Source organism: Nasonia vitripennis, chromosome 4, assembly GCF_009193385.2.
Source record: "Nasonia vitripennis strain AsymCx chromosome 4, Nvit_psr_1.1, whole genome shotgun sequence".
Lineage (NCBI taxonomy): Eukaryota > Metazoa > Arthropoda > Insecta > Hymenoptera > Pteromalidae > Nasonia > Nasonia vitripennis.
The window spans coordinates 24727960-24754846 of NC_045760.1; the positions used below are offsets into that span (position 1 = coordinate 24727960).

Here is a 26887-nt window from a genome sequence, read left to right on the forward strand (position 1 = left end):
ACATTATCTCTTATCTCTCAATCTATCTCTTTCATCACACATTACAAAAATGGGCCAAAATCCTGCTGCCGAGGAGGATGCGGGAGCGATGACAACTGCCCCGAAAGGGGATGTGTAGAATGATTCGTCACCTGGTCTTACGCGGTAACGATGCCAGCGAAGGCGCGCTGCCTTGCAGGGGGGCGTTAGGATGCGAGAATGAAACCGTAGTGTGTCTGACGACGAATTGACACTGTCCTCGTCAAAGTCGGAAAGCTCTCATACTTAGTTCTAGAGAGGTATGGGGGTTATCACCTCTAGAACGGTGGACTCACCTGCGATCGGAACAGGATCCGAAGCGCGCGGGTTTAACATAACATCATGGCTCAAAAAAATCAAATCCGAACCAAAAGAGACTTAAGGGTCGGAACTTGGAATGTTCGCAGTCTATACAGAGCAGGTGCGTTTAAAGAACTCGTAAAGGAAGCTGATAGGTACAATCTAGATTTGGTAGCAATACAGGAATCGCGGTGGCCAGATGGCGGAGTACTAGCATCGGGTAACTTCACGTACCTGTATGGGGCCGGGAGTGGGGGATCTCTAGGCACCGGATTTCTCGTAAGCAAAAGCATCATACATTCGGTTAAAAGTTTCAAATCCGTCAATGATAGGCTCTCGTACATCATTATCGAAGGTGAATGGTATAGATATGTATTTATTAATGTACACTGTCCTACGGAGGACAAAGAAGAAGAAGCTAAGGATCTCTATTACGAAACTTTAGAGCAGGTAATCGACCAGTTCGCGTCTTACGACACAAGAATAGTATTAGGCGATTTCAATGCTAAAATAGGTAGGGAGGAAATGTTTAGGCCTACTATAGGTAAGGAAAGCCTGCACGAAGCCAGCAATGATAACGGTATTAGGGTCATAAATTTCGCGGCGGCAAAAGATCTTATAATCAAAACTACGTGTTTTAAGCGCAAGAACATACACAAGGCAATGTGGACATCGCCGGACGGGGCCACACAGAACCAAATTGATCATTTCCTCATTGAAAAAAGACGTCATACTAATGTTCTTGACGTAAGGGCTTACAGAGGGGCAGATAGCGACTCGGACCACTTCCTAGTAGTAGCCAAATTAAGAGCTAGACTAGTAGCGAATCAAAATAGTAAGCGAGCAAACAAGGTAGAAAGCTTCGATATTGAGAAACTACGAGATAGAACAGCGCGAATTAGGTACCAGATAGAAATTAATAACAGGTTTCAGGCACTTGAAGCAAACACATCGCCGGAGGGGAATGACGAACCGAATGACGCGCGATCTACAGAAATAAGAAGCGGGAGTATCAAAAGAATCTTATTAGGAGAATAGAAACTAACAGTAAGGAAAATAACCCCCGCGAAATGTACAGAGGGATTAACGCTATCAGAAAGGGTTTTAGGAGTAGAGCGCAATTGATGAAGGACGAAAACGGGGACCTCGTAACAAATGACAACGAATTACTGTCGCTGTGGAAAAATTATTTCAATAAATTATTAAACGTGCACGAAAATAGCGAAGAATTAGGGGACGAAATTCACACTGCTGAACCCCACGTGGAGGAACCGAGCTACCAAGAAGTAGAGGCCGCGATTAAAAAACTAAAAAACAACAAAGCCGCGGGAAATGACTCTATACCAGCTGAGTTACTCAAATATGGGGGCGTCGAGCTCACTTTCAAAATCTATAAACTAGTATGTGCCATCTGGAAAAATGAAACAATACCCGAAAATTGGAAGGAATCTATAATTATACCGATTTTTAAAAAGGGGGATAAGACAGACTGCAATTACTATAGGGGTATTTCACTTTTAGCAACGCGCTACAAAGTTCTGTCAAACGTAATACAAGCTAGACTCACTCCATTCGCGGAAGATATAGTAGGAGATTATCAGTGCGGATTTCGGCGCAACAGATCGACGAGCGATCAAATGTTTACCATAAAACAGTTGTTAGAGAAAAAGTGGGAATTTTGCGAAACCATACACCAACTATTTATAGATTTTAAAAAAGCGTACGACTCTATTAAGCGAAGCAAAATGTATCAAATTCTAGTACTTCTCGGTGTACCGAAAAAACTCGTGAGATTAATTCAAATATGTCTGAACGGAAGCACGGGAAAGGTCCGAGTAGGCGGTAATGTATACAGAACCCTTCATGATACGCGATGGTTTAAAACAAGGGGATGGACTCTCTACGGTGCTGTTCAACTTAACGTTAGAATATGCCGTTAGAAAAATGCAGGTTAGCCAGATGGGCGCAACGCTTAATGGAACAACGCAGATACTAGGCTACGCAGATGATTTGGATATACTGGGGGATTGTGGGAAACGGTAGCAAGAAACGCGGAAATCCTCATAAAAGCGGTGGAGTATACAGGGTTAGAAGTGAGTGAATCAAAAACAAAGTACATGATTGTGGATAAGCTAGGGATCTGCAGAGGGGAGGAAGATCTCAGAGTTGGGAATTTTACTTTTGAAAAGGTTAGCGAATTCAGGTATCTGGGTACGACCATAAATGATAGAAACGAGATTAATGTCGAAATAAATAAGAGACTCCATTCGGGTAATGCTTGCTTCTACGCCGTGAGTAATTTACTTAAGTCGAGGCTGTTGTCTAAAAACGTTAAAATAAGAATATACAGGACAATAATACTGCCGGTGGTTCTGTACGGGTGCGAAACGTGGGCCCTCACTAAGCAGGCGGACAACCGTTTTAGGGTATTTGAAAATAAAGTCTTGCGAAAAATATACGGGCCGCAGAAAGATGAGGAAACCGGGGAATGGAGGAGACTACACAATGATGAGCTACACAATCTGTACGCGTCACCAAATATTAACAGAATAATAAAATCGCGCAGATTGGGATGGGCAGGGCACGTAGCGAGAATGGGAGACGACCGTACGGCAGCGCGTGTCATGAAGGGCAGGCCGATGGTAACGCGACCTCTAGGTAGACCTAGACGTAGATGGGAGGACAACGTAAAAGCGGATCTAGTAGAAATAGGACGGGTGGGTGTCGATCGGAGAGGTGCATCTTGGGTGGGGTTGACACAAGATAGGGCAGCGTGGAAGGCTTGCGTAGATGAGGCGATGAACTTTCGAGTTCCAAATGCCATGTAAAAAAAAAAAAAATGAAAAATGAATTACGATTTTCATTATTATTATTTTTACTCCAAAGAACAAAAATTTAAAATTGCAAACAATTTATAAAAATAACCCTAATAGGAATTTCACCATTTTTTTTTTTGCTGAACGTGTTAATCAAATGGGGCCATTCTTACTTAAAATGAACAATTAAATTTAATTTACAACTATCTATACCAATACTTACCTATTTAGTTAATCGTTTTTCGGAAATAAACGTAGTGTGGCGTTTTAACTTTGAGAATTCTCCATTAATTGCCCAACCGATGGTGAACATTTCTACCAGGGAATAAGTTTTCATGTATTATAACGTAAAAAATAAGTTAACAAATTAAATCAACAGTTCAAAGTCGCCAGTGGTTCAAAAACACACTTTGCAGATCCCACACAGCATGAAAGCTTGTTGAAAGCTTTAAGGAAGCTTACTTGAAAGTGTTGGTATCTTAAAAGAAGCTTCCGTGTAATCTTCCCGAAAGCTGAGAATGTCCGCTTCAAATCCACGTCAGAAAGCTTTCCAACAACATTGCTGTTTGGTTCCGTGGAATATGTTTGTAAGCTTTCTTGGAAGATTGTAAAAACGTTGATGAAAGCTTCTGGAAGATTCCAGTAAGTTTCCAATATATTTTAAAATTGGTTGAAAATTTCAGGTAACCTTCTGTTAAGATTTCAGAAAGATTTTTGGAATATTTTGGAAAGAATTAGTGAAACTTCAAAAATGATTACAACATTACCGGGTCGTTTCGTGAAATATGTTTGAAAGCTTTCTCGAAAGCTTCTGAAAATAATAATGAAGGCTTTTGGAAGATTCCAGTAAGTTTCCAATATATCTAAATAATGTTCGAAATTTCTGGTAACCTTCTATGAAGGTCTCAGAAAGAATTATGGAAGCTTGCAGATATGTTGCTGTAATCTTTCAGAAAGATTATTGGAATATTTTTGAAATATTTTGTGGAATCTTTTATAAACGATTTTTTGAAACTTTAATAAAGATGTCTCTTTAATCTTACAGAAAGATGTCTTTTTAATCTTTCAGAAAGATTTCTTTTTAATCTGTCAGAAAGATGTCTTTTTAATCTTTCAGAAAGATTTCTTTTTAATCTTTCAGAAAGATTTCTTTTTAATCTTTCAGAAAGATTTCTTTTTAATCTTTCAGAAACAATTTGTGGAATCTTTTCTAAATGCCATATTGATGCTTTATTGAATCTTTTTTGAAATCTTTCCAAAGATTATATGTAAGGTAACTGAAACTTTTGTCAAAATAGTTCGAAATACCAAAACTTTATTATGGTAAGCTTTCACCAAGGTTAGTGTAACGTTTCATCGAGTATTTCAATAACCTCGTTACTGGTATATTCGTTAAAGCGTTACACTAACCTTGGCGAAAGCTTAACATAATACATTTTTGGTATTTCGAAAAATTAGGCGATAATTTCAGTTTCCTTTCATCTAATCTTTTGAAATATTTAAAAAAAAGATCAGATAGAAAATCAAGAAAGAATCCAAATATTCTTTCTTAAAGATTCGGAAAATCTTTTCATTAATTTTCAAGATTAATTAGAATATACAGAAGTATTATTTAATACTTCTTTAATTGATCTTTCGATTCGAAATACGGACTATCCGACTTAAAAAATGCATGGCGCCATTGTGTAACATATTCTATGTGATCTCCGATTGGCTATTCGTTTTCGTGCGCGATTCTGTGTATGTTTGAATTTCTAACCTCAAAAAGTAACCTGCTAGTATCTCATAACAGTTCATTGCATTTATTTTTATCGTTGTTTTGCACACTTTGAACCTCTCAGAGCCCCAAGGTTGGCATCTCCGGAATGTCGAAGGTTTCGGACAGCGAAGAATACCACATTTTTTAAATGTACTTACCTTTTTGTAATTTCAAAGTAATAAATATGGATGATAAATATTTTATTTATTAAAAGGAGATATGCGAATAGAGTATATTTGAATTTAAATGTACTTTAATGAAAAATGGAAATAAGCAATAAGTTTTGAAGCAAAAGATTATGTTTTGAAGTCTCCTTTGTCAAAATGTAAGTTACACTCCCCTCAAAATTAGTTGATATTAGCTCAAAGAAACCTTCAAATCGAATGATTACATACCTTTATTTATTGAAAAAATGTATCAATTACAAATTAAGCTTGTGTTTTCATTAAATTACTGATCTCTACTTTATTTATTAATAATTACTGGATAAGATTAGAATTAAAATAAGTATTTACGAATGCTGAATAAAATAAGTAAATAATTATGGATCGGATTCTTCACCACTGTTCAGGGTTTCGTCAATAACTATTGGCTGGAATGGCGCCCTTTTTGGACCTTTTCCACTGAAAAAAGTAGTCATATAAAAATAATGCAAAATAGCTTTAGAATGGTAATATTTACTATGGCAAAAAACTTTAGAATCTGATAAAAAACAGAATAAGCTATGATTTTAATAAAAATGCGTATAATAAACGTAAATGAATTTGTTTATGATTGATTTTTTGAAAACAAAAAAGACTACTCAATCGCTTGTTTTATAGAAGGCAAAAATAATCAATTCATTAAAATATTTACCTTGCTTCTCTCTTTAGCCGCGTGTTTGCAGTATCCTGCCAAGCACTTATGCCATCTTTAATGTCATCGTCATTTGCATTTGGAAATGCAAGTTTGACAGCTTCTAAACAATAAAAAAAAATATTTATGTATAAAGTGTACATTAGCAACAGTTAAAATTATTTTGTTCATCAAAACTGTTAATAATTAAAAATCCATGATTTCATAATTCGATAGAATGGTTTAGACGCTTAAAGATTATGAGTTTCATTTAAAAATTTATATGTAAACTAGGTAAAATATAATGATCAAGTAAGCCCGCTCAATTACTTTTAAGTGAAAAGAATAAAAAAAATAATTAAACAGCAAAAAAATAAAATGGAATTTGAATTCTATTGGTATAATTTAGAAAAAATTCATTTTAAGTTATATAACAAAAAGCATTACCAAAATATATAATATAATTACATTTACTTTCCATCTTAGGAAATTCCGTTATGAACGACAGAGGCTCTTAAAATTGCAAAAAGGTTTAAAATTTGAGTGTATTCTCTCCTTTGAAAAAAAAACAAACTTACGATACAGGCAAGTGCATAGCCGGAGGTCTTTGAAAGATTTTCTTGGCGCTTTGCGCTCTATAAAGCTGTACTGATTCGCCACTTCATTTGTTATTGCAGCTATCATACAGTTAAATATTAACTTGCGGCAATCGCTACCTCCCTTGCTTTTGAAAAAGATTACCTAAAACGTAAGTTACTTTATGTTAAAAATTTCGTACAATGTTTCATACATTTATAATTCTAATTATATGTATATGAACAGCTGAGTGAGGGAAAGAGGGACCTTGTCTTTGCTACAATCCATTTTCTTTTGACGCATGCATATACATTTTTCTGTGTTTTTTATACGTACGATAAGAGACACTGACTTAAAATGTACCTTTTTATGCTTGCATTAGTACCTTCTATATTATAAGGATATATTGATTTATAAATACAAATAATAAGGGCAAAAAATAGATTGCATGACCGAATTGGAGGTAATTAATGAAAGCGATTGCTTATAGCAGGCCGAAGACGATTACTGAAAAGATAATTTTATGTACACGAGAAATGTAAAAATAGTACAGGTATGTAAACAAAAGCAGTAATTGAGAAAATTAGACACAGAAACATGTAATTGGACATTTATTTTCCTGTTATAGTCATGCTTAATAGCTATTAAGAATGGTGTACGATTTTAATAGTTTAATTGTAATAAAGATTATAAATTATTGATGGTAAATAAGCGAAGACATACTACAAAATCGATAGTTAATATCTTGGAAATATTTTTCAAAGTAATTAACATTCACAAATGTATAGAAATTATATTTATGCAGTTTGCTTATTTATATCTAATTCTTCATAGAATTATGATAAAAAATGTGCAATTTCGGAAAGAAGGCGCATCAAAGCATACTCGATATATACTGTGTCACAAGAAGGTACGAACCTCCCGATACTTTTTTATAATAATAAATAAAATAATTATTAAATAAGTATCATCTTAAACTGATTTGGATAGGGCTCGATAAAGCGCACTTAAAGAGAGGGATTTAGATCTATGTTTATATTATATACTATAGTGCTATTGCTGCGTCTTATTCGAAAATGTACATTTCTTTTTGTTATTTATGTTGCTTATCGTACTCATGCATGTATGATTTAACAAAAAATGAAATTTAATACAATAAAACAATAATAGTGTTTGTAAAAAGTTCGTAAAGTTGAACTTTACGCACGTGTAACGAACTAGTAGATTTTGCACGTAGGGAGTAAAAGTAAAGAATGCCGCAGATCGCATATAATTACAAATATACGACCTGGGGCATTCTTTACTTACTCCCGTGGTACATATACCACTTTTTTGTTAGAGAAGCATGAAATGCGTATTTGCAGATTTCCGCCCGGAGTACGCACTTTACGTGCCGTGTGCAATAATTCTTTTACCGTAAGTGTGCGACAAGCCTTTATAGACATAATCGAAAAAAAATTTATTCTAAAATAGTATATTGTGTACCAAGGGCGTAAAGTGGACTTTTTTAGGCCGAGTGTGGAGCACACACGGCCTAAAAAAGGTCTGCAACCACATGAGGCCAAAAAGCCCGCTTAGCCCTTGGTGCACACCATATTTTTTGTAACGCGTGTACTCATTTTCGCGTTTCAAACTGCACTTGTTGAATTTCACGCGATTTTAGAAGATTTGAGCATTTTCAATAAACGGGCAAAAAAAGTTTTTTTTGTAACACAAGCACGATTTTCGCGTTTTTCGTACCTATTAATAGGAACTATAGTGACTCTTTTTAGACCGGCGGGCAAAAATAGTATATTGTGCAACTAGGGGGGAAAATTGGCTTTTTCTAGCGAGGGTAATGAAAAAGCCACTCCTCCCTTGTTGTACACCGTACTTTTTTTGATAAGTGCATGAATAGGACACTTATCGAGCATATAAAAGGAATGGGAAATCCGAGGACTTCTCAAAGTATAACAAATATATATTTTTTGGTTATTCAAATTTCGGTATCCAAAATGAATGTGTAGCGATCAAATAAGATACACAGACGCACACACACATATATATAATTTTCGAAATTTTCAAAATACTTATATAGACACACACATTTATCGGATAAGCTGCAGAGTGAGAAAAAACTACTCCCTTGGGAGGAAAAAACTTTTTCCTCCCAAGGGAGTAGTTTTTTCCTGCTGCCAAGAAAAACTCGATTTTCCATTCATTTTACATGCATGGAAAGTGGCCCTTTTCGCGCACGTATAATGAAATAGTCTTTTTTGCCCGCTGTATATATATATATATATATATATATATATATATATATGCACACCCACACATACACACTTACACGGAAAATAAAGTGAGCCTGGGAGGACACCGGCACTCGTGTGCAGAATCAGGAAAGCTGAATTATGCCGATACAGCGCATACGCGTGGCATTAGGGCAAACAATCGTGCCGAATAAGAGCGGTCTGAGCGAAGCCGATGCTGCACTGCAGACCCGGTGCTGTTTTGGCACCAGTTTTTGTGCTGCGCGCTGCCTCGTTCGCAGCGCGCTCTCTCCGAAGCATGCGCGCGCATAGTGTCACAGAGGCATTTTTCCATTCGGTTCACCGAGAGAAAAGAAACATTGCAGCAAACATATATCTTAACTGTTAACGTAGGCATGTACGATTTAAGCCAATAATACGTATGTTAATAGTTAACGTAGCTATGTTTTATGCCAAATAGCTGTATGTTAATAGTTAACATATGGCAGTCCTTTTTTGCACCGTGTTTATCACACTCTACTTTAGTCACGAATAGGCAAGACTTGCGGACTTTAGCAATCTGCCATATAAAATTGTATACGATACTTGTGATTTAAATGGTTCAGTTTTACACGGCGCTTAGCTCCCTTGTTACGCTCGGGTGCTAACTGCACCATTATGAACATAAACATGTGTGCACATTCGGTAAATCTTAAAATTTAACAAATAAAAAGGTTGTAAAATTTTCAAAATTTTGGAATTTTGGAAAATTTGGAAAATTTGGAACATTTGGAACATTTGGAACATTTTGAAAGTTTTTGCCGAAATTCCTCCTACGTATGTATAGAAGAATCATTTAAACACAAAGCGGATTTTCATCGTATAAAAAATAGTACATTTTACTTTGATAATTTTGCTTTAAGATCTGTTTCGATTGAAAAGGCGATAAATGTTCATATTTATGTGGGTATTGATCGTTAAGGATTCAATAAGTTGTTTTTAGTAAGTATGCATATTATTTACTCTATACACATCGTAGACTATAGGACAACGGGACGGCAAGTAAGCATTTGAAGAATAATTTTGAAAAGTACAACCATCTTATTAGGCATGACCGCGACACGGAAGTGCCTTATAGTTTTGTCATTGACAAATGTGTTAGATGCGATATCTCACGCAATTTTCGACCAATCAGGCTGACATTTTGGGAGAAATCTCCTCTCGCACAAACCTAAAAATTAATTTTTTTTATCCCGATTGTCTACGTTTTTTTAAAATGCGGGCATAATTTGTTCAATTTTTGCGTGTTTTTTGGATAAAAATTTTGGTGTTACACGATTATCTCTGAGAGACTTTTATTAATCGGGCTAAAAATTTGTGTGCGAACTCCCCTCGTAATAGTATACATTCTACAAAAAAAAAAGTTTAAGAGAAAAGTTGTAGATCTCGAAGAAATACAACTTTTCCCATCAACAGTTAAGCGTGAAAATGCTTTTAATTCAAGTTAACAGGTCAAAATCGATTTTTTTATAGCAATAAACCAGTATTTATCATAAAACTTTGAGCCTATACATTTCACATAAAAACCTTAAATATAAAAGTTGTAGATATTTTGAAAACACTCATTTTTACCGTGACAAACATTTTTTCAAAACGCTTATACATAAACAACAACCCTAGAAACAATTTTTGGTACATATAATTGAATAACAATTTCAGTGTGACACGCCCTATATGGACCGAAAGCTTTAATTGACTGCCTGAAGCTCGCGCTCGCGGAAACGATGCAAGGCGGCAAGCCACCGCGGCCATCAGGCCGCGTGCGGCGCGATAGTTTTTTATATAAGATGAAAATCCGCTTTGTGTTTAAATGATTCTTCTAACTTAGGACGAACTCACTTGATTTTTTTATATTTATGATTTTGCTCATTTTTTTGCACAAGGTGATTTGGATTAGTTTTATAACATTCAGATCAGATGTGAGAAAATCATGAAACACAAAGCAGATTTTCACCTTCAAGTTATAGTGAGATTGATTCTTCTTGGAGTAAGTAACGATTTTTGTTTATCATACACATTATTTTTTGCCGGAAATATATAGGTCACATGCGGATATCGTCGCCTGATTGGGTTACAACCGCAGTTTTGTATGAATATATTAATTTTAGAGGACGAGTACGCTTTACAGATGATAAAAACTAGCAACGATATAAAGCATGACGCGCGCTGCATATGGTTGTTGTACAGCGTTTCGAACTATCGATTCGTGTATGATGGAGTAGAATTCTTTGAATTATGGATTGACTACCTGCAGCAGGTAGGCATGAGCTGCCTAAGCAGCAGGTATGCATGAGTGGTCTAAGCAGCTGGTACCAAAGCGGAACAAGTCAATTATAGGATTAGCGACGCAGTACTGTAATTCAAGACCCGACACGCCTTTTGGGTAATAAAAGTACGGTAGACTGAAAAAAAACACAGTCGTTTCTGTTATAAAGTCCGGTAGTTTTAACCGTTCTGCCACCGTAACGACTGTTCAGTAAGAACAACGGTGTGCCACTGGTAGTTTTGGCGAGTCGCGACTCGTAAAATTGGTCGCTTATGCGGGACACCTGCAAAAACGACCGAACTGATTCTTTAAAACTGCTGAACTCTACGGTAATTTTGGCGAGTCTTCGTACAATGACGGATTACTGGTGCGAGTTCAGTTAAAATGGCTGTGTTTTTTTTTCAGTGTATGGGACACTTTTCCCAATATTCGCTGTGTATGCCTCGTTGGAGGGGAGGGCTGGCGCTGATGTCAATTTTAACAGGTATACCTATAGTCTTATGGAGAGAGAAATAATTTATGACCACGGTGGCCGCTAGAACTATTTTTTCCCCATAAGATTTAACGTGAAAGAGAAACGATTTCGGGGGCGCTACTGTCTATGCTCGCAGCGAATAAACTTTCCCCAAAAATATATGCAGCGACAAATAAGATTATTTACCAAGAATTTATTTATATTATAATTTTATATAATAGCCTACATTTTTTTAACATGTCAAAATATCATTGTTACAAAATATCATATTTACATATTTGTAATAATTCTGTACAATAGCGAGAAGTTGAAGGCAGCATGGCTTTTCGGGCTTGAATGTTTATAATATAAATAAATACCCACGTGTAATAAACGAACTTTTTTTGATTTTATTAACTATATAGTCGACATTACGGAGAATTTCAAAATGCAACAATTTTATAATTTTGCTAACTTGGTTAACTGACAATTTTGAAATGAGCAAAACAATTTTCATTAACATATATTCATTATAAACATGAATATTCTTATTATTAGAGCGATCGGGTTTTGGGAAAATTGTACATCGTGAAAAGTGTCCGCCAATCCTAAGTACCTATGCGCCTTGTTATGTAAAGCATAATGTTAGCCTTTTTAGGGTTGACGCCCCACATAATAATTTAAGCAGAAAAATCGTTTTACACCCGATAGAGAAAATGACTTAAAATATGTCGATATTAGTCTCTCATTATTATTATTCATTCAAATCTCTATAACGCAGTAGCATCCTCTTCCTCTATTATATTAAAATGTGTCTGGTAGTCTCCGGCTATAAGTACACTTCATTCCCAAAAATACGCCTCCTTAAGTAAGTAAATCGGAAATTAATCAATAAATAATTGATAAAAATTTTGAAATGTTTGAAAAGTATTATTCATAAACTGTAAATAATGTTAGAGCCTTTCTTATATATAAATATATACATATTTTATTGTTAAAATATAAAAATATTTAATGTAAAATTATTATGTACAATTCTAATTGTATTTAATACTAAAAATCACATCAATATAAATCATTTTCGAAAATGTACATTTAAATAAATATTTATCGCAGTAAACAGTTAAACACACTTCAAAGTTAATGTGACAGTTAAAGGAGGATGCCCACGAGTATAGATGATTCCGTGCCCCCTTCAGGTAACCTAGGAAACCTGTGTCATCGTGTAGAGCACAAAAAAAAACATGCATTTTAAAAAAAATTAACCCCCGTACCTCTGGGGAAGCTGAGGATTCAGTAATCAAGTTTTTATCCCTTTTATCACTTAAAAATTCAAATGTTACATAAAAATCATGCTTTGCACAATTAGTTTTGAACATTTAAGGACTAACATGAAAGGTAATTTCGTAAAAAATAAAATGGTACCCTTTCCAATTCAGGGCCGCACCCCTATTCAGGTGTAAAATTGACTTTATTTATGAAAAATATTACATCCCATAAGGTTTTTTTAAAATTTGACAACCTTTGCACAATTTATTTTTATTTTAAGTTATGCCAATCGAAAGGTCACAAAAAGACACCCTTTCATACAATTTCTATTTTAGGGCCGCACCCTTAACACAGCGAAAAACATTAATTATGGAATTTCTCAAAAATGACCATAATAAAAGTATTGGCGAAATCAACCGCTTTGCACAATTTTTCCAGGAGATTCGGAGGTCTAAATAGAATATTATTTCGTGAGCATCAATATTACAAGCTCTTTAATTCAGGGACGCACCCCTAGCTTAATTTATAACGAATTAATCGATGAAAAATATTTTTTTTTTAAGTTATGCCAGTCGAATGGTCTCCAAATAAGCCACCCTATGGTAGAATTTCTATATCAGGGCCGCACCTTTAGAAATTCTACCGTAGGGTGGCTTTTTTGGAAACCTTTCGATTGCACATTCGTGTACGAAAAAAGATGATTAAACAAGCATGTGAAAAATCTTGTCATTAGTAAAAATATTAAATTATTATCGAGCGTTCAAGTCAGATCGATATTATTGCGAAACGCGTTATGTCTATTAAGAAGATTGGAGCGGTCGATCCCGAGGACCAAACGAGGAAAAGTAGGTAATTACATTCTCATTAAAATGCATTTTAGCTACATTGTTTGTAATAATAGGATGATTGAAAAAAACGCATAATAGTGTTTTTCAGAAATCAAAAAATGGCAAAAAAAATTAATACTTAAGTAAATAAAAAATAACTGTATTCCCGAATTCAGAATCCAAAAATAGATATGCATGTCAAATTTTATTGATATTGATGGAGTAGTTCCAGAAATATTACGGTATGCACACACACACACACGTAACGGACGGAGAGGAGACGAGTCGGAAAAAAAGTAGACGCGGGCTTGAACCGCGAACCCCGAGATTAATATGCGGGAGCTCTACCACTGAGCTAACGTCTACGATACAAGCGCATGCTATGCATCGTCCCACACAGCATTAAATATTTCGGAAATATTGGAACGAAATATTTGAAATCTTCCAGGAATCTTTCGATGAAATATTTCTGAAATAATGTTATGTCCCTCGAATTCCTATATTGAAATATTTTTTTAAAGAATTCAGAAATATTTCTGAAATTTTTCACGAAGTATTTCAGAAATATTACTGCAATAATATCATTTCATAAAATGCCCCGCCTTGCAAATCTCTCATGAAATATTTCCTTGAAATATTTCTGAAATGTTTCTAAATTATTTTGTGGCACGCAGTCTCCTGGGATTTGTAGTTGAAATAATTCTGGAATATTTAAGCAAGCTTCCGTAACATATTTCTTTAAAATATTTCTGATTTATTTCTGAATTATTTCTGTGTTTAATATTTACAGGAAAATTTGCAGTAAAATAATTCCGGAACATTCAAGAAAGCTTTCATAAAATATTTCTTTCCTAGATTTGAGAAATACTTCTGAAATGTTTCTAAGTTTAATAATCACTATAAGTTACTAGTGAAATGATGATTCAGAAATATTTCTGAAAAATTTAATAAAATATTTCACCTGAAATAATTCAAAAATATTCAAGAATTGCTTGAAGGTACAGTCACCGGACACAATAACTTTGCTTTACGCGCCACAACATGGCGGCGGGTCTCTTATTAATTGGACTCCTTAGATCGGTCATGACTGTCAGGAAAGCGATATCTGACGTCATGACCGTCTTAACCTTCTTCTTCTTCTTTTTTTTATGGCCGTGGTTCGCTGTCTATGCGACTGCGAAGCCGATCCGCCACCTTGTTCTGAAAGCCCAATCAACAAGAGACCCGCCGCCATGTTGTGACGCGTAAAGCAAAGTTATTGTGTCCGGCGACTGTACCACGACACCGTGAATATATCTTATTTTATATATATAATTATAGTAAATACACAAACAGTTTGTATCTTTGCTTTTACGCCATCGGCTTTCGTAAACTAGTTAATGTTAGTAAGATTAAACTTTTGGATCAAATTATACGAAAAATAATTGAAATCATGTAAGCGGATAAACTGTTAATTCGTTAAGTCGAACCCCTTTTGTTTTTGAATATAAAGAATAACTCCATAGTTTGACAACAGGTACAAACACATAATTGATTCAGTGTGAATTAATGCGCAGGCAGCTAGAGTTAAAATTTATTTTAAGAGTTCCAATAAAGAATTAAAGAATTATTTCATAAATATTTTAAGAAATATTCCATTGTAATAATGAAGAAATAATTATGTAAAAGTTTACAAGATATATCTATGGAATATTTCATAAATTTTTTGATAAATGTTTAAAAATTCGTTACAAAAGTTCCAAAGAAATGTTTAAAAAAGATTCCAAAAATCTTCCGCAAAATATTTCAGTGTATTATTAAGTAAATAATTCTGAGCAATATTTTATGAAATATTTATGTAAGATTTCCTAAAGAACATATTGAAATATTTAAAAAGGAATTTCATAGATTCCAACAAAATATTTATGGAATATTTCTGAAATATTTCACGAAATATTTCCATTGAGTCGGTTGATAGCTCTTCTATGGAATATTACTGGAAGGTTTCAGAAATATTCCGTGGATATATTTCACTGAAATATTTCGAAATATTTCATTGAAATCTTTCATGCTGTGTGGGGTAGTACGGCTCTGCGGACTCTTAGGCTGCGTCCACAATTGAGCGTATACGTTAGGGTTTACGTAGAACATAACGTTTTGGGCAGTACTGCCAATCCACTGTAGCAGACTGCAGTTGAAACGAAGGAACACACCTGCTCAAAATTTAACCTATAAAAATGTTTAAATTTTAATTGTATGGTAATAAATTGTAAAATTCTTTTTTCAAATAAAATTATAAAATTTTGTAAGAGAATGTATTATAATAAATTAGTTTCTGATTAAAAAAAAAAAGGTCTACCACTCTCTCAAAAAAGGAAAGGAGAATAAAAAATAACGCACATTTCCAAATGAAAATTTTATTATTATAATTAGTTAAATAGTATAGGCAATGATTGTATGATTATCTTCTTCATTGTATAAGTAAGCGATTAATAGCTTCAACCTGAAAGACGAATCATACGTATTTTATTTTAAAATAATTTGATATTTTGCGCATGCTAAAATTTTGTCCAGCATATAGTTTATAATTAATTGAACATAGTTTTGACATTAAATTTGGTTTACAATATATTGCTTCAATCTTCAGAAAAGCCATTTTGAATTGATGTCTTGCAAATAAGTATCGATGGGCAGTTTTGTTTAATTGTTCTCTATGACTTTACTATTCGATATTCTTGATGATAAAAACTTTGGGCTAAGTTGTATAAAACATGCTCTAATCTAAACATAATCATACAATCATAATAAAATTTTCATTTGGAAATGTGCGTTATTTTTTATTCTCCTTTCCTTTTTTGAGACAGTGGTAGACCTTTTTTTTTAATCAGAAACTAATTTATTATAATACATTCTCTTACAAAATTTTATAATTTTATTTGAAAAAAGAATTTTACAATTTTTTACCATACCATTAAAATTTAAACATTTTTATAGGTTAAATTTTGAGCAGGTGTGTTCCTTCGTTTCAACTGCAGTCTGCTACAGTGGATTGGCAGTACTGCCCAAAACGTTATGTTTTACCGTAAACCCCTTGTAAACCCTAACGTATACGCTCAATTGTGGACGCAGCCTTATCGCTGACTCGTCTCGCAGCTCGCGTTGCAGACGTGTGCGTCTGTTACACACACACACATACACATCCATACGGACATTTTTTTAAAATACTTGATTTGAACTTCTCACGCACCAAAAAGTATTTTCTAGAAGTTTTGACGAAACTTAAAATTTTACTATTACAAAACTGCCTCTACGAGAAAGCAAAACAGAGGAGTCTGCAGACTTTTGGACAATCAATCATCCAAAACTCATATATTAAATTATGTATCAAAAACCGCCTCATGTATTAGCAGGTAGATTATATTATATTACTGTATATTAAAACAATATTTTATTTATTAGACCTATAAATTAAGTTGGAGGAAGCTATGTGCCAATGATTTGGCAGCGGTTTTTTCATTGTAAATTAAATACTTTGATGTTTTTCTACCAAATGTTTTAATGTACACTCATCGCTAATAGAAACTTTGAATTCTGGGAATTTCCACCAACACTCGCCGCAGGTTAATTGGAGATATTTGGAGCCGACCCGCAGGCGCTGTACGCGTGTGGAGCCGCTCTCATACAGAGCACATGCGCTGTACGCATGTGGAGCCGCTCTCATACAGAGCGCATGCGCGTCAGCGCCAGTTAACAAGTGGCGGGCGCTGACGGAAATTTCTGGAAATCAAAATTTTAATTAACGGTATATTGTTGAGAATTAATCGACCCGGCGTGTCTTGGGAAAATAACTAACACACTTTTATGGCAAATGACAATTCTTTATTCACATCGAGCTTACCTTCGATCTGTTATAAACAGAGTATGTTATTACAAAGATCCAGCTTATATAAAACACAAATAAGTATATTCAAAACGTATAAGAATGCGAACACGTCTTTCTGTCTCGAGAGCTCAGAGAGAAGTGAGCGCCGCCGCCGCAGCCGCGGCGTCGGCGCTGGCCGGCGAGGCCGGTAAGAGGGGGAGAGCGCAGTCCCATCATGCCTTGCACGCATGGAGTCTCCGGCGGGACGAAGTCTGCTCGCTTACACTCAACACTCCCTCCCGAGCAGATTTCTAACAAAGTCATCCAGCATTATGGTTTAGCGTCTGAAATGAAACAAGCAAACATTAATATTCTAAATCATAGTTTAAGAGCAATTTTGTTAGTTTAGCATGTAATTCAAAAGGCAACGCCTTTGTGAATATATCTGCTATTTGTTGCTTAGAAGCAATCCAACTGATTTTGACTAGATTTCTGGCTACACACTCTCGGACATAATGTTCTCGAACTTCGGTCATGTGCCTGAGTTTATTCGTGTTGCTTACTTGAGTACTAGCCTCAGCAGCTCTGTTATCGCACCAAAGAGTCATGGGTGAGAAGGAGTTTTTCAAAATCAAACTTAATGAATTTTGCAAAGATACCATTTCCTGATAAGCTTCGCTCATTGCTACGTACTCAGCCTGACATGTCGACAAGGCTACGTAGGACTGCTTGTGGGTTTTCCACGCTACAGTGTCACCGTACAGTTTGATTACAAATCCACTCGTTGTAATCGAGCCTTTGCAGTCAGCAAAACTGGCATCTGAAAAACCTTGCAAGTTATCGAGCTTTCCTTCAAACTTAAGACCCAGACTTCTGGTGTGTTTCAGATACCGACAAACTCGTTTCACCATTTTCCACTCCTCATCAGTGGGATTAATTTGGTGTCTACTTAACACGTTCACCGCATACGTTATGTCGGGACGTACAGTGTTGGCAAGATACAAAAGAGAACCAACTATTTCTCTATAAGGACCGTTTGTTTTGTTCAGTGTATTTTCGAGCTGATTTTCGCTTTCCTCTCTTTCTCGCCTTTCACGATTTGCTACTTGATTTGTCACCATTGGCGTTCTTTGAGGATGCATTTCACTATATCCAAAACGTTTTAACATTTTGTCTATGTAATTTTCTAGAGTCAGAGTAATCGTTCGATTTTGCCTGTCTCTGTTTATTTCAATGCCAAGAAAGCTCTTAGGCTCTCCCATGTCAGACATTTCAAATTCCAACTTAAGTTTTGACGTGATTTCATCTAGCTTATGTGTGTCATTACTGGTTATCAGTATGTCATCAACATACAACAACATTATCAGATATTTCTCGTTGTTTCACCAAGTAAAGAGACACGGCTCTGAATCGTGAGACTCTAATCCTAGTTTTATTACAACTTTTGTGAATTTTTCATACCACTTTTTCGGACTTATTTTCAAACCGTACAAAGCACGTTGAATTTTGCAGACTTTATCTCGTCTGGTTACTGGTGAGCAGTCAATACCCTCAGGTATTTCCATATAAATTTCGTTGTCGATTGTTCCATTCAGAAAAGCTGTTTTAACGTCGAGCTGTCTTACTTCAAGATTGAACTTGTTTATTATGACTAGTACTGATCTGATTAGAGGAAGCCGGGAAACAGGTGCATATGTTTCCATTAATTTGTATTTATTTTGATCTTTGAAACCCCTTATCACAAGTCGAGCTTTATACTTGCTTTCATTACTCAAACCAACTTTTGTTTTTAAGACCCACCTTGAGTCAATGATATTAGGTCTTTTTCCTCCTTGAATCATAGGTCTGTCGACAATTGTCCAGACTTTATTTTTCTCCATTGAGTCTAATTCGCTTTTAATGGCTCCTTGACAATCAAGCTTATTTTTAGTACTAATGGCTTCTCCGTAAGAATTTGGATCGTTTTCTACAGTTGCAATGAACGCATTCAGTTCATCGCTTTCCAGCAGGTTTAAGTCGGATTCAAGTGTATGTGATTCTGATGGGAGTTCGACTCCTTTTTCTTTTCTTGGGCGACCTCTTCGCCGTCTTTCTCCCTCCGTTTCAGAGATCAAAATTTCATCCTCTTCATCAAACTTAACAAGCCACGTCTCCTTATTTATATCTTCCATTGGATTAGACCAGTCTTTGATGCTCTGTTTATTGTATTTGTCTCCAAATACAAGCTTTTCGTTGAATCGAACATCTCTGCTTTCGTAGTATTTACCTTCTTCTGATTTCAAGAATAGATATCCAGTTGGTTTGTAGCCTATTAGTACTACTCTTTTTCCCAGCTGATCGAACTTAGGTCCTGTCTTTCTTTGTACTTTGATATAAGCGATACAACCAAAACGCTTTAATTGTTCCAGATTGAGTTTAAAATCTGGTTTAAACATTTGCAAGGGTGGTATCATTTCGTTCGAGCTGTGAGGCGTTCTATTATAGTAATAGACTGCTGCATTCAGGGCAAGGTCCCACATATTCTCAGGTAGGCGTGTATCATACATTAAAGCTCTCGTTAATTTTTGGATGGTCTGATTAAATCGTTCAGCCACTCCGTTATGCTCAGGTGTATCTGGGCTAGCTAACTTTAGCTCTGCTTCAAACTTATCGAGAACTTCTTGTGTATATCCTCCTGTGAATTCTGTACCTTGGTCACATCTAAGATAACAGAATTTAACGTCATATCCTAATAAATTTCTCGAGCTTTTAATGAAAGATTCAAGGCAGTGACCCGTTTCACTCTTGTGTTTCATTGGATACGCTATTGCAAGTCGTGAATAATCATCGATAAATACAGATATGAATCTGTATTTCTTGGGATGTGTTGCTGGACTAATCGGTCCCATTGTGTCTGCGTGAACAATTTGCAGAGGTTTAGTCGCTCTCTGTCTAGTCGAACTGAAGGGTAACTTATTAAATTTCGACACAATACAAACTTCGCAATCCATCACAGAATCATCGAACTTAATTTCCTTTAAGTTTTTCAAGTTTGGAAACTTTTTCTGAAATTCTTTCAACTTTTTCAATAAAGCGTGTCCTAATCTGACATGCCATAGCATGGCTTTATTGGTGTAAAACAAATTATTGATTTTACTGATGTTAGATTCACAATCTAATTTTTCTAAGGCAACTGATTCATCTAAATTACATATTTTTCTATCATTTAAAGTGTTTTCGAAATTTGAATAACTAGAGCATAGCTTGTTGTTGTCTGAATTTACTTCTACATTTACTTCATTATCAATTTGTATTGGTTCATCAAGCTTACTATCTTCACTAATTTCAGTACTTTCAAGCTTGTCTTGTTCACGAGTTGTCTCTTTAATCTCAGACTCACTCTTCGTATTGCAACTATTATTTATATATATTTATATATGCAACAACCTTTAAATTTAATAAATCACATTATTCAAGCTTAAAAAATCGTCATTTTTGGTGTAACCCGCAATGTTACCTACTCCCTCCGATTTTATGATTGCTGAGTCATTATCATTTGCGCATTTAATATCAAGTCTTTTAGTATTACCGAACGTTTTAAAAATTAATTTAGAGTTAGTCATATGTTCTGTAGCACCCGAGTCCGCCAGAAATCTAATCAATTGATTTTTATCGCTTTCTACCGCGTTGGGGAACTTAGTGTCTACATATAGACTTATGCACTCACCAGATTCGGAGGCTTTAGTAGATTTATTGTTGTTTTGCTTGTTCTGTCTACCTTTTCCTCGTGATCTGCCTCGGACATGGCCTCTATCGGACTTAATTTTCTTAGGGTCGCTACCCTTAGGTGCTTCAGGATTACGTCGTTTTCCACCACGACTGTATCCACCGCGTTTACCACCCCGATAAGAATTTGAAGATTCATACCTTCTTTGATTCTCATTTTCTTGTAGAACCTTTTCCAGCTGATTATCCGAGTATGGGCAGTCTGCACGAACATGACCTTCGTACCTTTTGCATCTGAAGCACATCTTGCCTTTTCTTGTGCACTCATCTTTATAGTGACCCTTGTTGCCACAGTTGTAGCAAAGGACCCCAGGATTAGTTACAAGGTAGGCTTTTGCTCCAGCTTCTGCTTTCTGTCCAGCTGACCCGTTTGATCCAATTCGAGCTGATTCCTGTTGTACAATATAATCCTTAAGTTGTTTTAAATTTAAAACTTTGCCCGTTGTATTTTTATTCAAAAACTCGGTCTCTTTAACTTGAGGTAAATGTACAACGATGGCTTCATAGAATGCATCGTTTATCTCAACTTCAGACAAAGGAGGCGTATCAGGCAATTTATTATATAATCGAACTATTCTATCAAACCTAACCCAGAAAGCAGATGCTCTCTCTTTATGTGGGTTATATATAATACTGTGTAACTCTTTTCTTACACTTCTTGTAGTCACGTTTAATTCGTTTTCTTTAATACGTTTGATTTCATCCAGCAATTTAATAGGATCCCGAATATCAGATACCTTTTCATAATAAGATATATCAATTCTATTTATGATAATATCGCGAACTCGAACTTTATCTTTTTCCAGCTTTGTCTCATCGAGTACACGTGTCGGCTTAACCGTCGAATCAATCACGTACAATAAATCAGCAAGAGTCAATTCTGAATTTAAAAAGTCTAATTTATATTCTCTACGAAAAGTACTATCTCTATTTGTTACTTCGATCTGAATTTTGTCTTGTATATTTCCAATACTTTTATTTGAATCTATCTTATTAACTTCATCTTGAACTAGTTTTGCTATATAATCTCTACTTACATGAGCATTTGATGTTACTTTATTTGAGATGGTCTGATTCGACGGTTGATTGTTGATTTGTGCATTTTCTGCATCTGCCGAAAGTCCAGCTGATTCGTCTTGTGCTTCATCGCACAGACAATCCTGTTCAGCCCAAAACTGTACCTTATCTTCTATCCAGCTGTAATTTTCTTTAATTGCCCATTTATGTCTGAGCAGTTCCGTGACCACATCGTCATGCACTCTATTGCACTCCGTTTCGATTGTCTTATTGAGATCTGCATTCTCCTTTTCCAACTTATCCAGCTTAGCCGTTATTTCTGAAATTTCAAGATTTTTGTCAGTATTATTCAAAGAAAACTGTCCGAGCTTAGATGTCCTCAAATCATGACGGAAATTGTTCAGTCCCAAACCCAGTTGTATAAACTGATTTGATTTAATAACTGGGGTGGATTTACCTAGCATGTTTGCTTCAAACTTATTTTTCCAGCTGTTATCATCCATCGATTTGGACGTTTCACTTTCCCTTTCATCAAGCATATTGGCCGGCCTGCCGTCAATTATCACTTCGTTACAATCCAGCTTTGAGGACAAAGTATTCCCATGTTGGCCTGAGTCAGCCTGCGTAGCCGAAGCCACCTCTTCGGTTTGATTCCTTTCGATTTCCTTTTTCAAGGATTCCAGTATCCGTTCTTCGATTTGAGAATTATCGAACATTATCGAATAGGAACATTTTACAAATGAGTTGCTTGTTTTGACGAACAACAATCAAAATTAGCACTCTATCACATGTAGCAATTTATTAAGCATATGCTTAGTTGACGAACGACAATCAAAGAAGCAGTGCTAATTGTCTGATTTTTATATAAAGAGATAAAAAAAAATAAACCTGTGATTTTACAGCACATACAGTGTAGCAGCAACAACATACACTACCCTGCATGTACTGGCCAACGCTTTAGTTTGGAACTGAACAGCATGCTATTTAGATTTAATATGTACATATTTTGTTGTGGAAATACGAGTTTTTTTTTATTTTAATTTTCGAGCTTATATCAAAAATTCAAGCTTCACCTATCTCATATTTTACACCACTTGACGTCAGTATGTTGATGTTTCCCTCTTCGTCCATTTCTGGATAAATAGAATCATCAGGGTATTTTTCCAAGATGCCCAGCTCCTGGTCTTGGAGCAGCAAGAACAACTGCAGATTTTTCTGGTCTGTTTAATTCAAGCAAATCAGTTAACTGTTTTTATGAAATTTTAGTCGAACTTAAAAAATTGTAATTTTAATTAATTTTGGTCGAACGTGAGTTTAATTTTGATAAACGTTTCTGCTTCCCGATTCGATCAGCGTGCCGTAACATAGTTTAAGACTCAAACTTGAATAATTTTAAATTAAAAATCGAACTATCATCTTTAATTTACACTATTGTGTCATCAAGCATCGGTATTTGTAAACGTATACTGCAGTCAAGCTTCGAGTCGCGAAACTAGCGCCATCGATTGCGCGCACGAGTAACTAGCTCGTCTCGTCGCTCTCATGTGCATTGAGAGTAAGATGGCGCTCGCGCTCGAACGCGCCAACGGCTTTTCTTTCCCGCGTTGCCACGCGTCGCCATTTTGTTTCGCTGCGTCTTTGTCCCGAGCGCTCGAAACACGCGCGCGGGCATGCTCGAACACGTTGTCCGGCTTCGCGCTGATTCTAAGAATCGCCTGCCTCACGTGCCGCGCTACAAATTTTGCCTCATGCTCGTTGGAAGATTTTACCGTCTTCCCGCAAAATTTCACTCGCGCACTTTACCAAAGAGAAAGACGGTGACTTACCCCTTGTCTTGGGCATATTAACAGATACTCTTTTTGTCTGATCGGACATCGTTGCACAAATCGAGCTGAAGTAGTCCCAAAAGAGTCACCGGTCGTCTCCGCAGCAAAACCACGCTGAGATGCCTGTAGCTTGTCCTGTCCTCCACAGGTCGAGCGGTGCACGTCGAAGCTGGAATGCAGAGCGTCGAACTTTGATCGTCAAACTTTTCACTTAAAGGGAAAACCCGTATTTTTCAGCACTTCAATCGAGATATTTTCACCAAGTACACACACAGGTCTAGCAAAGCCTTAAGCAGCGCAGTGGAAGCGTGCTGGGCCCATAACCTGTTGAGAATTAATCGACCCGGCGTGTCTTGGGAAAATAACTAACACACTTTTATGGCAAATGACACTTCTTTATTTACATCGAGCTTACCTTCGATCTGTTATAAACAGAGTATGTTATTACAAAGATCCAGCTTATATAAAACACAAATAGCAGCCGCGGCGTCGGCGCTGGCCGGCGAGGCCGGTAAGAGGGGGAGAGCGCAGTCCCATCATGCCTTGCACGCATGGAGTCTCCGGCGGGCCGAAGTCTGCTCGTTTACACTCAACATGTATGTACACGTATACTCATCTTTTCATAGATGTATTATTTATAAAATTCGTGAAAATTTACATGCATAGAGATATGAACAACTAACTTATTTTTCCGTGCTCGAAAGTGGGTGGAGCTAAGACAAGCAGAAATCGGAAGTAGGAGTGAGGGAGTGGGGTGGGGTGGGAGAGAGATGGCGCTCAAGACGCTCGATTATCCCCAATCTAATTGAACTCGGAACATATAAATAGCTCAGTCAGATCTATTGTAGACCATATTACAGTTAGTTCTCGACCTTGTAACATCTGACTCCCTGTCACGGTTCCAACGAAGTACCAAGTACACTGTCACATCATGTTTCGTTACCTGTGTATGAGAAAATTTGAAAAGTCGTATTTGCTGGCAGCGTCTTGGCGTGAAACCACCAGTAATGACGCAAACAAGAGCACTGCGAATTCTCCCGCCATACAGTCAACGAATGTATGCGTACCGTTGCACAAGGCCGTGAAAGACGACGACTACGAAACTGCAGAGGCCTTACTTCAAGAAAAGTCCAAAGTAAACCAGCGTTCAGAAGACGATATGACCCTTCTGCATGCAGCAATAAAGAACAAATCTTATAGGATGGTTCAGCTATTGCTCAAACACGGAACCGTGGTTAACCCAAGCAGAAAGACACCAGAATTAAAGACTCCGTTGTTTTTAGCCGTTGAAGTTAACTCTATTGAAATAGTGCTTCTGCTTCTGAGTAACGGAGCTCTTGTCGACAAAGCTAGGACTAAGTCTTGTACAGTATTCGACTTAGTCAAAAAAAAAAATCGCAACGAACCGTTATCGGGGCTGTTAAAAGTGTTCGCCAAAAGGGAACTGAGCTTGGAACATTATAAAATCAGAAAAGGCCCGTAGGAAACCAAGATAGAAGAGACACTGAACGAGAAGACCAAGAAGAAGGAGAACAAAATAATGATTCTCTACTTATCCATGTGCTCAAGAAGAACACGCTACTTATGGCGGAAAGGTACGGACTAAGCAAAAATCTCGCAATTTCAAATGCGATGTAATTTTCAAGTGTAGAGATTTTCTGGACATAATTTAGATGAATTTGTACAGCGTCTTATATTATATATGTAAACTATTGTAGATTAGTATATCAATTAGTAATTTAATATTAAACGAATTGTCCTCATTGCGCTATGCTATATTTATATGTTTAGCGGTAATCGTGTATCAGGGATTTGGCGCGCAATAAAATTAACAATTTCTCACTTTACGTTTCTAGATTTATTCACTTAGAGATCGCGTGGTGGATACAATTTTGGTTCGAAGAGATCTTGTAGTGTTGAGTTTCAAGACGATGGCGGTTGACGATGTGCAGCGTGACGGGGTCGATCGGCGAGAGAGCGAACGGCGAATTACGCTCAGACGCGAGGCGCTGACAGGGAGGGCAGCGCTCCCCAGAAGATCTCCCGTGGGACGAGTGTTTGTTTGCGGCGCCCGCGAGGTGGCGCCAGCTGTCGGGATGGAGCAACCACCACAAGTACTCCCCCCTTAGTGATCTTCCCTTGGGAAGAGAACGAAACGCTCTTGCGTGCGGAAGAGCCCTTGGAGTCTGGGGACGGATCTGAAACAGAAATGTCTTCGTTTCTTGCTTGTTGGACGGAAGGGCACCTTGGAACGCTGGCACGAGTCGCAAGATTGAGCCCAGGAGTTGGCGTCCTTGCGAATGCCAGGCCAGGCGTACTTTGCTGTCAGTATCCTGACTGTGGCTCTGACACTGGAATGAATAAAATATTGTTTTAATATACAGTATAATCTGCCTGCTAATGTATGAGGTGGTTTTTGATACATAATTTAATATATAAGTTTTGGATGGTTCATTGTCCAAAAGTTTGCAGACCCCCTGTTTTTTATGTATCTCGGTATGACATGAATTCATAGAGAGGGAACAACGACGTGCAACGACACCCCTATAAGAGGAAGCAAAAGTTTTGAGAAAAATCGGTTTTCACATTTTAGCTCTTTACTTGAGAACTGCTTGACAAAATCATTTAAAATTTCACCAACAGATAGCTTTTTTTATGCTAAATCACCAAATAAAATTTTGAAGCATTAGACTACATTGTATTAAAGATATATGGAATCAAAAATTTTTCAAAAAAAAATTGAAACCTTGATATCTTAAGAACCATAGGGGTTTAAAAGCTGTGCAATAAACTTAGCCAAAACACATAAAATATTTACTTTTTCACAAAATCTCAAGTGTAATAAGATATTTTTACGTCCGTAATCGAGGCACAAAAAAAACTCATTTTTTCAGTTTTTGATTTATTACTAAAAAAATAAGTGGTCAAATCACTTGAAATTTATAATGGGAATATTAAAAAAAATTATTAATGGGATATAGTTTGGCACGTGACCCATCGACATGATTTTTTTTCGTGAGGTTATGATGTT

At 36.3% G+C, this 26887-nt stretch overlaps 1 protein-coding gene across 3 annotated transcripts in view; it reads right to left on the reverse strand.

Moving 5' to 3' along the window:
• Nucleotides 1-5274: 5274 nt before the first annotated feature.
• Nucleotides 5275-26887, reverse strand: part of LOC100384869 (odorant receptor 165) — a 44396-nt gene continuing 22783 nt past the window's right edge. For all 3 annotated transcript variants that reach the window (XM_031930498.2, XM_031930497.2, XM_031930496.2), the window contains 3 exons: nt 6306-6468; nt 5749-5851; nt 5275-5516 (listed from right to left, as the gene is read on the reverse strand). In XM_031930498.2, the coding sequence (XP_031786358.1) occupies nt 5435-5516; nt 5749-5851; nt 6306-6468 (348 nt within the window). In that variant the 3' untranslated portion in view covers nt 5275-5434. The remainder of the gene's footprint in view (nt 5517-5748; nt 5852-6305; nt 6469-26887) is intronic.